The sequence below is a fragment of the Coenobita brevimanus genome, chromosome 110 (assembly GCF_032717465.1).
Source record: "Coenobita brevimanus isolate Jiangsu-jjx chromosome 110, ASM3271746v2, whole genome shotgun sequence".
Lineage (NCBI taxonomy): Eukaryota > Metazoa > Arthropoda > Malacostraca > Decapoda > Coenobitidae > Coenobita > Coenobita brevimanus.
Window position 1 is genome coordinate 36272177 of NC_137063.1, and position 13412 is coordinate 36285588.

Sequence of the window (13412 nt, forward strand, 5' to 3'; positions counted from 1 at the left end):
ACACACCTGAAACCGCAAACCTCACCCTCCTAGACCCAATAGTTATCGAGCTATGGCCCATCAAAGTTTATAATAGTTACCCGTCATGGCCCCGGCGAAAAAGAAAATACGCCGCTCGCACCTGTTTTCTTCACAAAATTACGTACAAAAATCATCAAAATCAATTTTTTTTGGTTTGTACAGATGTTAAAAACCATTGTAATGTGCTTAGAAAAAATGAAATGGTGACAAACCCCCTCAATAAATATGATAAATAGTAAAAATGATTCTCCCCTCCTCTCCTCTCCCCATACCTCCAATCCTCTCCCTCCCCTTCCCTTCCCTCCCCTCCCCTCCTCTCCCCTCACCTAACCTCCCCTCCCCCTTTCCCCTCCCTGCTGAGCTGTCAAATCTAGCTAGGGAAAATGGTCATGAACCCCCCCAATAAAAATATGATAAATAGTAAAAATTATCCTTCCCTCCTCTCCCCTCCCAATACCTCCAGTCCCCTCCCTCCCCTCCCCTTCCTTCCTCTCCCCTCACCTAACCTCCCCTCCCCTTTCCCCTCCCCGCCCAGCTGTCAAATCTAGTTAGAGAAAGTGGTCATGAACCCCCCCACAATAAAAATATGATAAACAGTAAAAATTATCCTCCCCTCCCCATACCTCCAGTCCCCTCACTCCCCTTCCCTTCCCTCCCCTCCTCTCTCTTCCCCTTCCCTCCCCTCCTCTCTCCTCCCCTTCCCTTCCCTCCCCTCCCCTCACCTAACCTCCCCTCCCCCCTCCCTTCCGAGCTGTCAAATCTAGCTAGTTTTCATTTCGATTTTGAAGGCTCCAAAATGCTTGCATGCATCGGCATAAAATAAAATTTCCTTTTCAAGTGGGTTTCAAATAAAGACAGCTAATATAACTGTGGTGTGCATATCTGTATCCAAAGACACGAATAAATTACAGGTAATGATTCAAAAACGTGCGCCATAAAGCATAAAAAATACGCAAAATATTCATGGCCAGGGAGGTAAAGATACTGTGTGCTAGGGGATGGAAGTGGGGGTGGGGGGAAGTGGTGGGAGGTGGTAAGGCCAGGAGGGGGTGGATGGGGATGGAGGGATGGGAGGAGATCACCACAAGACACAAAGGAAGGGCCCCAGTGGAGTACAGGGACATGGCAGGAGGGTAGGGGGGAAATACCCTCCCCCCAGATGATGAGGGGGGGACATGGGGGGGATCCACATTGGAGGGGGGGATGCATGAGGAGGGGGTGGGAGGGGTGGTGGTGGTGGTAAGAACAGTGGGAGGTAGGATAGTAACAAGGTAGTGGGGTAGAGGGACGTGGCAAAAGGGAGCTGGGGGGTTCACCCCCCACCACCTGGTTACAGGCCTGGGTCCCCCCTCCAGTGTGTCCAACACTTAGTGCTGATTGGTTAGAAGCCATCTATGTCACAGCTGAGGTGGAGCCAGCTGCCATCAGTTTTTTGTGGACGTTGCATGATCGGTGTTGCTCGTCGTTTAAGAAATTGCGCAAAAAGCTCGATCTATGAGCTTAGTACTTTAGGGGTTAAGAGAGGATATTGGCATCCATATGGGAGATGGCAAATACAAACTTGGAGAAGAGACAGAAAAGAAAAAATGGGAGGAGGAGTAATGATAGCAGTGAAGAACATCAGTATGGAAAATGTGGAACAGGATTAAGGGTAAGGCTGAAGTGATAAACATGAAACTAGAAACCAGAGAGAATGGCAAGAGAGACACTGCAGTGGTATATGTTCCCCCTAAGACAAAGGCATGGAAGGATGATGAATATCAGATGTTGTCAGACATGGTTAGTTATCTCAAAAAAGTGACTGAGAAAAGCAATAACATAATTAAGATGGAGGATTTTAACTGTAAAGAGGTGATCTGGGAGGAATGGGACTCGGGAAGTAATAAAGATTCCTGGGGCACTGTATTGTTAAATACTGCAATAAATAATGTTATGACTCAAAGGGTCAAAGAAGAGACTAGATTCAGAGGAGACGACATGCCACCAAGATTAGATTTACTACTAACTAAAGAGCCTGATGTAGCTGAAAATTTAAAATATCAGTGTCCTATAGGAAAAAGTGATCATGTGGTCATTGAGTTCCAAATTATAAAAGGAAACGTGGTGCCAAGAGATGAGCTTTATAGGCAGGGAAGATACAACTATGGGAAAGCAAACTTTACAGGATTGAGGAAATTTTTCAAAAATGTGAATTGGAGAAAATACAGAGAAACAAGAGACACGCAGAGGAAGTGGGATATCTTTCTAGACCTCTATAATTCGGGAGTGGAAAAACATGTTCCACGAGTAAGTGGGAAAGAAAACAGGAAGAAGGATTGGTTTAACAGAAGGTGCATGATAGCAAAAAAAGAAAAAGGCATGGCATGGAACAAATGGAGAAAGAGAGGTAATAATAAATCAAAGGAAGAATATAAAAGAACTAGAAATGAATATACAAGAATACACAGCAAGGAAGAAAGGAACTTTGAAAAAGATATAATTGACAAATGTAAGGAAGAACCCAAATTGTTTTATAGATATGTTAATGGCAAATTGAAACAAAAGGAAGGAATCACCCAACTGAAAGTAGAAGGAGAGGTCGACAAAGATGCGGCAATGCAAGCTGAAATAATGAACAAATGTTTCCAACAAGATTTTACTATAGAAAGGAATTTGGTGGAGGGGGAGGGTGTGACTAGAACTGTAGTGACAAAAGTCATAAAAGTGGAAGTGCAGGAAGTGTATAAATTACTGGAAACGCAAGATGTAAGGAAAGCCCCAGAACCAGATGGAATCTCTACCTGGGTACTGAAAGAATGCAAAGAACAACTGGCAGATAAGAATCATGATTTAATTGTGTGTTCTCTGGAAGAAGGGAAAGTGCCTTGGGAATGGAAGAAAGCCAATGTGGTACCAATTTATAAGGACGGTAACAAGGAAGAACCCCTGAATTATAGACCAGTGTCCCTGACCAGTGTAGCTGCAAAACTGTGCGAGAGAATACTGAAAGACAGATGGATAAAATATCTGGAGGAGCTGAACATATTGGATGAGAGTCAGTTTGGATTCAGAAGTGGAAGGTCATGTGTTTCCAACTTGTTGAGCTTTTACTCAAGAGCGACTGACATGTTACAGGAGAGAGACAGTTGGGTGGATTGTGTGTATCATGGTTTGGAGAAAGCCTTTGACAAGGTACCCCAGAAGCAACTAATGTGGAAACTGGAACACACAGGAGGACTGAAGGGAAACATCCTGGAGTGGATGAGAGACTTCTTGAGAGACAGACAAATGAGGACAGTAATAAAGGGCAAGATGTCTGGATGGAGGGAAGTAACAAGTGGAGTCCCACAGGGCTCGGTGTTAGCGCCAGTAATGTTCCTGATTTACGTAAATGATATGGTAGATGGAGTGAACAGTTATGCAAGTCTGTTTGCTAATGATGCAAAGATCTTAAGGAGAGTAGAAGTCGAGGAAGACTGTAAAATGCTGCAGGAAAACCTGAACATGATCCAAGATTGGAGCTAAACATGGGAAATGAAATTTAACGTGAAAAAATGTAAAATATTGGAAATGGGTAAGAATGCCAAAAGGCCATCTCTGAATTACATGATGAGTAATGAACCACCCAAAAAGGTGAGGGAAGAGAAAGATTTGGGAGTGCTGATCCAGGATAGTTTATCACTGGAAAAACACATTAAAAAGACAGTTAGAGAGACGTACAATCTCTTGACAAACATACTAGTGGCATTCCATTACGTGGATGAGGAAATGATGAAAAAATTTATAGTGGCCATGATCCGCCCCAGGCTGGAATTTGCGGCAGTAGTGTGGTCCCCACACAAGAAGAATGATGTAAATAAGATCGAGAGAATACAAAGAACAGCAACCAAGATGGTCCCCAGCCTGGCAGATCTGTCTTACTGAAAGAGGCTGGAAAAGCTGGACCTGCCTTCCCTAGAAGAAAGGAGAGAGAGGGGTGACATGTTTGCAGTGTCCAGGGCCATGATGAGACTAGATAAAACTGATAAAAATGATTTGTTTGTCTGGGATGGAAGGGTAACATGAGGACATGGAATGAAACTGTAAAAGCCAAGTTGTTTGAAGGACATCAAGAAACACAGCTTTCCATATAGATGCACAGACCTGTGGAACAGCGTGGATAAAGAGATCGTCCAGTCTAAGAACTTAAACAAGTTTAAAGCAAAATTTGACAACAAGAAAAAGAGACAGGACCCCACGAGTGTAGCTCATTTCCTGTATATCACAACTTGGTAAATATACACACACACACACCAAACAAGAATTGTAGGTGTAGAGAAAACAGCGGAGAGGAATGTCCACGAGATAAAAAAGGTATGGGCAGTAATTAATGAGTTACAGGAACAGACCACAGAGCAGGAAAACGAGATCAAAAGTTTACGGAATAAACTGGAAAAAATTTGCACAAGCAGTGACGAACAAGAAAGAGAAGTTACTGAATTAAAAGTGAACAATGAATCAGCCTCTTATGAAATAAAACAGCTTAAGAGGGAGAATAAGTGGCTGGAAGAGGAAAGGGACAGGATGAAAAGCAAACTAGATGAGTATTAATCCAAATCAAGAATACAGGACAAGTACATTAAAGAAATCAAGGAACAACATAAGGGGTGGAAGAAAATTCAGGAAGAGGGAAATGGAAATTTGAAAGAGATTACAGAACAACAAAGCAAAGGAAAAGGTGGAGAGGGAAGTGGTTAGGGTGCTGAGAAGTAGAGAATCTTTAGTTAGGGATGTAGCAGATAAGAAAAAATGTCTAATAATTTCAAGAGTTAAAGAAAAAAGTATGATAATAAGACCAGAAAGAGAAAGAGAAGAACTAAGTAAGGTTAAAAAAATAATATCAGTAGTCACGGAGGAAAACAACGAAGCTCAAGAAGAGATTGAGGAGGTGTTTAAGTTAGGAAAGTATGAGGAAGGAGGGGCAAGGCCACTGAAGGTAAAGTTTAAGTCCCAGGCAACAGTAAATGAAATTATTAGTAGAACATGGAAATTATCAGACAAGGAAGGGTTAAAAAATGTTTGGATAAGGAGAGATGCAAATGAGGACAAGAGCTAAAATAAAGGAATTAGTAAAGGAAGCAGGGGGTAAAAAATGAACAGAGAACGGAGGAAGATAAGACAGTGTTTTATTGGATAGTCATGGATCAGAAATTAAGGAAGTGGTACCAGCAAAGAGAAGGAGAAAAGAGGGTATAAAAAACATCAAAAATAATTGGAAGGTGGCATATACTAATGTTGATTGTTTAATATGGGCAAGGCTAGAAATCAATGATTCTTTGAGGGTACATGAACCTGATGTCATGTGCTTTGTAGAAACCAAGTTAAGAGAAGATATTGATGTTCATATGGGAGATGGTAAATACAAACTGTGGACAAGAGACAGAAAAGAAAAAACAGGAGGAGGAGTGATGATAGCAGTGAAGAACAACATAAATGTAGATAACGTGGAAATAGAAGAAGGCAGGGCCGAAGTGATAAATATGAAATTAGAAACTGGAGAGAATAGCAAGAGAGAAATGGCAGTAGTGTATGTTCCCCCTAAGACAAGAGCATGGAGTGATGATGAATACCAGGAAATGCTGTCAGACATGGCTAGTATTTACAGAAATAACTGAGAAAAGCAACAATATAATTTTAATGGGTGACTTCAATTGTAAAAAGGTGAAATGGGAGGAATGGGACTCAGAAGGCAGCGAAGATTCGTGGGGCACTATATTATTATATATAACAATGCACAATGTGATGACGCAATGGGTCAAAGAAGAGACACAGTTCCGAGGTGAGGACACACCAGGAAGACTAGACTTCCTGTTTACCAAAGAACCCGATGTAATAGAATCCTTGAAATATCTGTGTCCTATTGGAAAAGTGCCTCAAGAATGGAAGAGGGCAAATGTGGTACCAATTTATAAGGGAGGAAACAGGGAAGAACCCCTGAATTATAGACCAGTGTCCCTAACCAGCATGGTCACAAAATAATGTGAATGAATTCTGAAAGATAGATGGATGAAATATCTGGAAGAGATGAATATTTTGGCTGATAGTCAGTTTGGATTTAGAAGTGGAATGTCATGTGTTTCCAACTTGTTGAGTTTTTACTCAAGAGTGGTTGACATGCTTCAGGAAAGAGATTGTTGGGTGGACTGTGTGTATTTAGATTTGGAGAAGGCTTTCGACAAGGTACCCCATAAGAGAATAATGTGGAAACTAGAACATATAGGAGGACTGACGAGGAACCTCCTGGAATGGATGAGAGACTTTTTGAGAGACAGACAAATGAGGACAGTAATAAAGGATAGGATGTCTGGATGGAGGGAAGTAACAAGTGGAGTCCCACAGGGCTCGGTGTTGGCGCCAGTGATGTTCCTGATTTACGTAAATGATATGGCAGATGGAGTGAACAGTTACGCAAGTCTGTTTGCTGAAGATGCAAAGATCTTGAGGAAGGCAGAGGTTGACGAGGATTGTAAAATGCTGCAGGAGGATCTGGATAGGATACACAAATGGAGCCGGATGTGTAAATGAAATTCAATGCGAAGAAATGTAAAATATTGGAAATGGGTAAAAGTACCAAGAGGACATCATTGAATTATTTGATGGGTAATGAACCAATCACAAAAGTGAAAGAAGAGAAAGATTTGGGAGTGCTGGTCCAGGACAGTTTGTCACCTGAAAAACACATTAACAAGGCAGTTTGAGAGACGTATAATCTATCTATCTATCTATCTATAGCCTGACGCCCTAATCCCGCAAAGGGTGGCCGCAGACAAAACGCCTCCAAGTCACTCTGTCACCCACCATTTGACTCCCCTCCCCCCAACTCACCCCCCCCTCCCTCATATACCTCTCAACTCCATCCCTCCACCTCATCCTCGGTCTACCCCTCCCTCTCCCTCCCTCCACCTCACCTACATACACCCTCTTAGTCAGTCTTTCATTCTCCAATCTCTCCACATGTCCAAACCACCTCAGTGTATTTCTCCTAATCTTTTCAACGTATAAACTCCTGACTAATATAAGAGTAGCTATTCATCATATGGATGAGGAGATGATGAAAAAATTGATAGTGGCCATGATTCGCCCCACTTTAGAATATGCAGCAGTAATGTGGTCGCCACACAAAAAGAAAGATATAAACAATATTGACAGAATACAAAGAACAGCAACCAAAATGGTCCCCAGTCTGGCAGATCTGTCGTACAGAGAGAGGCTGGAAAAGCTGGATTTGCCTTCATTAGAAGAAAGGAGAAAGAGAGGAGACATGATTGCAGTGTTCAGGACCATGGTGGGAGTAGATAAAATTGACAAAGAAGATCTGTTTGTATGGGATAAGAGAGTAACAAGAGGACACAGAATGAAACAGAAGCAGCCAAGCTGTTTGAAGGATATCAAGAAACACAGTTTTTCTTACAGATGTATAGACCTGTGGAATAGTCTGGACAGAGATCGTCCAGTCTAAAAACTTAAATGAGTTTAAAGCTAAATTTGACTTATTGAGAAACAGAGACGGGATATTACGAGCATAGCTCATTTCCTGTATATCACAATTAAGTAAATATAATACACACATACACGTGCATGCACCTCCACTACCTAACATCCCACCACACAACCATACTTCACATACTAGCTCCATACACTAACCTTACACACTAGCCCCATACTCACCTCCACATACACTACCTCACACACTACCCCCTCCCTTAAACACACACACACAGACTACCTCAAACTCCTATAGAGTACCATACCTCACAAACACACACACTACCTTAATCCCCTACACACTACAGTACTTCACATACTGCTCCCCCCCCCTACACATTACAGTACTTCACATACTGCTCCCCCCCCATACACACACACACACACACGTGTGGTAATATTTGGAAACAGGGAGGAGGAAGAGAAGGTTAGATCCGTGAGACTCGAGAAAGACACGAACCTGGTGAAATGAATATTAGGCAAGATTGATCCCAAAAGAGACAAGTGGGTAAAAGAAATTGAAGAAGTAAAGAGAATAGAGCCTTATAAGAAAGGGGAAACAAGGCCAATGAGAGTCAAGTTGTCAGCAGAAAGTGTAGCAAATGATATACTTAAAGTGACCTGGAAACTAAGCAAAGAGGCAGGGATGGAAAATATTATAATAAGAAAAGATTTGAATGAAGAAGAAAGAGAAGTTTTAAAATCATTGAAGGAACAAGTAAAGGAAAAAAATGATAAGAGGACAGAGGAAGAATGTAATACTTTTTTTTGGAGAGTAATGGATATGAAAGTAAGGAAGTGGTATTTAAGGAAACAGAAGAGAAGGAAACTAAGGGGGATGGCTGTGAAAGATCAGAAGTTGAGGAAGTGGTACTGACGGAGAGAAGAAGGTATAAAAAACATCAAAAATAACTTGAAGGTGATATATACTAATGTTCATGGTTTAATATCGGCAAGGCTTGAAATTAACGATTTCTTGAGAGAACATGAACCTGATGTCATGTGCTTTGTAGAGACCAAATTACGAGAAGATATTGATGTTCATTTGGGAGATGGTAAATACAAACTGTGGAGAAAAGACAGAAAAGAAAAAACGGGAGGAGGAGTGATGATAGCAGTGAAGAACAACATAAATGTAGATACCGTAGAAATGGGAGAAGGCAGGGCTGAAGTGATATATATGAACTTAGAAACTGGAGAGAATGTTAAGAGAGATATGGCGGTAGTGTATGTTCCCCCTAAGATGAGAGCATGGAATGATGACGAATACCAGATGTTGTCAGATATGGCTAGCTATTTACAAAAAATAATTGAGAAAAGCAGTAATAAAATTTTGGTGGGTGACTTTAACTGTAAAGAGGTGAACTGGGAGGAATGGTACTCAGGAGGCGGTGAAGATTCAAGGGACACTATGTTATTAAATATAATGATGAATAGCCGGAATGTGATGACGCAATGGGTCAAAGAAGAGACACGGTTTCAAGGTGAGGACACACCAGCAAGGTTAGATTTACTGTTTACCAAAGAACCCGATGTAATAGAATCACTGAAATATCTCTGACCTATAGGAAAAAGTGATCATGTGGTCACTGAGTTCCAGATGATAATACGGAACGTCGAGCCAAGAGACGAGCTTCATAGACAGGGAAGATACAACTTTGGGAAAGCAAATTTTATAGGGTTGAGAAACTTTTTTGAAAATGCGGTTTGGAGAAAATTCAGAGAAACAAGAGAGATACAGAGGAAGTGGGATATCTTTCTAGACCTCTATAATTTGGGAGTGGAAAATTTTGTACCAAGAATAAGAGGGAAAGAAAACAGGAAAAAGGAGTGGTTTAATGGAAGGCGCGTGGCAGCAAAAAAAGAGAGAGATATGGCGTGGAACAATTGGAGAAAGAGAGGTAACAACAGAACAAAGGAAGAATATAAAAGAATTAGAAATGAATACACAAAAATACGTAGAGAAGAAGAAAGGAATTTTGAAAAAGGTATAATAGACAAATGCAAGGATGAACCCAAACTGTTTTATAGATTTGTTAATGGCAAACTAAAACAAAAGGAAGGAATCACCAAACTGAAAGTAAAAGGAGAGGTCTATAAAGATGCAGCAATGCAAGCTGAAATAATGAACAAATGTTTCCAGTTGGTTTTCACTAATGAAAAAGAGTTTCTGGAAGGGGAGGGAGTGATCAGAAATGTACAGGTGATAAAAGATATAAAAGTAGAGGTACAGGAAGTGTATAAATTACTGGAAACTCAAGATGTAAGGAAAGCCCCAAGACCAGATGGAATTTCTAATTGGGTATACTGAAGGAATGCAGAGAACAACTGGCGGATAAAATTCACAGTTTAATCGTGTGTTCTCTGGAAGAGGGGAAAGTGCCACAAGAATGGAAGAGGGCAAATGTGGTAACAATTTATATGGGAGGAGACAGGGAAGAACCCCTGAATTATAGACCAGTGTCTCTAACCAGCATGGTCGCAAAACTGTGCAAGAGAATCCTGAAAGACAGATGGATAAAATATCTAGAAGAGATGAATATTTCGGCTGAATGTCAGTTTGGATTCAGAAGTGGAAGGTCATGTGTTTCTAACTTGTTGAGCTTTTACTCAAGTGCGATTGACGTGGTACAGGAGAGAGATGGTTGGGTGGATTGTGTGTACTTAGACTTAGTGAAGGCCTTTGACAAGGTACCTCATAAGAGACTATGTGGAAACTAGAATATATAGGAGGACTGAAGGGGAAACTTCTGGAATGGATGAGAGACTTTTTGAGAGACAGACAAATGAAGATAGTAATAAAGGATAGGATGTCTGGATGGAGGGAAGTAACAAGTGGAGTCCCTCAAGGTTCGGTGTTGGTACCAGTAATGTTCCTGATTTATGTAAATGATATGGTAAATGGAGTGAACAGTTATGCAAGTCTGTTTGCTGATGATGTAAAGATCTTGAGGAAGGTAGAGGTTGAGGAGGATTGTAAAATGCTGCAGGAGGATCTGGATAGGATACATGATTGGAGCCAGATATGGGAAATGAAATTTAATGAAATGTAAAATATTGGAAATGGGTAAAAGTACCAGGAGGCCATCTCTGAATTATTTGTCGGGTAATGAATTAATCACAAAAATGAGAGAAGAGAAAGATTTGGTAGTGCTGGTCCAAGGTAGTTTGTCACCAGAAAAGCACATTAACAAGATAGTTGGAGAGATTTATAAACCCTTGACTAACATAAGAGTAGCATTTCACTATATGGATGAGGAGATGATGAAAAAATTGATAGTGGCCATGATCCGCCCCAGGTTAGAATATGCAGCGGTAGTGTGGTCCCCACACAAAAAGAAAGATATAAACAAGATTGAGAGAATACAAAGAACAGCAACCAAGATGGTCCCCAGTCTGGCAGACCTGTCATACAGAGAGAGGCTGGAAAAGCTGGATTTGCCTTCCTTAGAGGAAAGGAGAAAGAGGGGAGACATGATTGAAGTGTTCAGGACCATGATGGGAGTAGATGAAATTGACAAAGAAGATCTGTTTGTATGGGATAAGATAGCAAGAAGATGACACAGAAGGAATTGAAAAAGTCAAGCTGCTTGAAGGATATCAAGAAATATAGCTTTCCTTACAAAAGTATAGACTAATGGAATAGCCTGGACAAAGAGATCGTCCAGTCTAAAAACTTAAACGAGTTTAAAGCTAAATTTGACTTATTGAGAAACAGCGACAGAAACGCACGAGCACAGTACATTCCTTGTATATCACAATAAGGTATATTAGGTAAATACATAAGTATTTGGAACGACTTAGGCGAAAAGGTGGTGCATAAGAAAAACATTCATGTGTGTAAAGGTAGACTTGATAAATGTGGATATGGAGACAGACCAACATGAGCACTGCTCAATTCCTGTATACTACAAATAGGTAAATACACACACACACACACACACACACTACCTCACACCCTCCACACACTCCCCTGCACTACACACATTACCTAACATCCTCCACACATGCCCCCACACCTACACAGACTACTCCATGCCCACACAATACCTCATACCCCAATAGACTCTTCCAAACACTACCAGTTCATAATACCCTAAGACACAATGCTGCCTCACAATTCTACATACTATCACACACCCACACACTACCTCACCCTTGCAGACTCCCTCACAACCTCAGAGCTCACCTCATAACCTGTGCAACAGTATTTGGGCCGTACCACTCCCCGATGGGCTTTCCCTCATCAACCCCGAGCTGTGAAATGACGTGGATGGAGAAGGTGGCATGGCGGTGGTCCTCAAACAAGCTCATGATACGCAGGTACGTCGGATCCGTGTTCTGGGCTGCCCACTCCCAGTCACGCCCTGGGAGGTGGAGGGATGGGACATCGTGGGTTTTTGTCCCTATATTTAAGGACAAGTATGAGGAAAAGGATGGGAGGTGAGAAAGGAGGAGGAACTTCATGATAATGATGATGACGATAACCATGATGATGATAATTAAAACACTGATGATGATGATGATAATTAAAACACTGATGGTGATGATGATGATGACAATGGTAATGATTATGATGACAATAGTGATGGTGATATGATAATGACAATACAGGTATGATCTGACTACTCGAAACTGGCAGCTAGGGTGGGGCGCGAACCTCTCTTCAGTGTTGCTATGTTTCCCAAACCCACGATGTGAAACAGCCGTTATACAGTCATTACTTGTTTTACAATGGGGTTACGTCAGGTCATCCCTTATTGTAAACCGATTTTATCATAAATCGGGAGACTGAAACCTATTATAAAAGGGGGGTTATGTCAACTTAGCTTCCCAAAGTTACCTAACCAAGACTGAACCATAAATGACAACCCACCTTCATTCCTTCCTGTGTTGGTCCAAGTCGTCCTCCCCAAGGCTGGGGGACAGCCTGTGCTTACAGGCACTAGTGGTCAGCCTCTGAGTCAGACAGGAACAGGTTGGAGGAGGGGAATCTGGCCCATACCTGCACCAACCTTAGCACTGGGACCTATACCTGCACCAACCATAGCACTGGGGCCTGCACTGGCATTGACCTTACCACTGGGCACACAAATCCACAGTACTGTAGTACAATGTTTGGCTGAGAGGTGACGATAACAGGGGGCACACATGAACAAGTTGAAAAGACAGGACTTTGAAGGGGTGGCGAGACATAAACCATAATAATGCCTGCACGCCGGGGCCCCCATCTTGCCTGAGGCAAGCGACATCACCTTGCGTGTGCCTGGCACTTTCCGATGGCAAAATTGTTATAGCAGGAAATCAATTGTAAATCGAATTTTGGGGTGGAACTTTTCTATTATCGCTGTAGTGAATTATTGTAAACCGAATTATCGTAAAATGGGTAATGACTGTATATGTAAAAGGTATCACAAATAAGACAAAAACATATGAATACAATGTTAATGTGTGTGTTATATGAAAGAACAGTAAACTTATTATGCATAAAATATTTATACAGCAATACAGAAACATGGCATAAATATTTTACAGTGTTGCTAAAAAAATGTAGTCACTTTTATTGGCTTTTACCATATTTCTGGAGTGGGTAATAATGTCACAATTATGATTATAAGATAATGTGCAGGAATATAAGTAAAAATAAGCCAATTTCTTAGTATAAAAAATAATACATTAAACCCTCGTGAGCAGCAACACTCACACAGACCCAGTCTGACCCGGACACCTCTTAAAATAAAAATGCACCAAGACTTTTACCTCCTGGGTGTTGTGGAAATAAAGTCAAATTTACAATATGCACAATATAATGCAAAAGAAAATAACCAAAATATATCCTCATATACCATAGATGAGAGACAGAGAGAGAGGGGGGGGGAGAAGGCAGG

The 13412-nt window shown here is 41.3% G+C and overlaps 1 protein-coding gene across 2 annotated transcripts in view; it reads right to left on the reverse strand.

The window, feature by feature from the left end:
- Window positions 1-13412, reverse strand: part of LOC145417333 (cysteine protease ATG4B-like) — a 387500-nt gene that overhangs the window by 286858 nt on the left and 87230 nt on the right. For both annotated transcript variants that reach the window (XM_080286013.1, XM_080286012.1), the window contains one exon: window positions 11714-11891. In XM_080286013.1, coding sequence (XP_080142139.1) covers window positions 11714-11891 — 178 coding nt within the window. The remainder of the gene's footprint in view (window positions 1-11713; window positions 11892-13412) is intronic.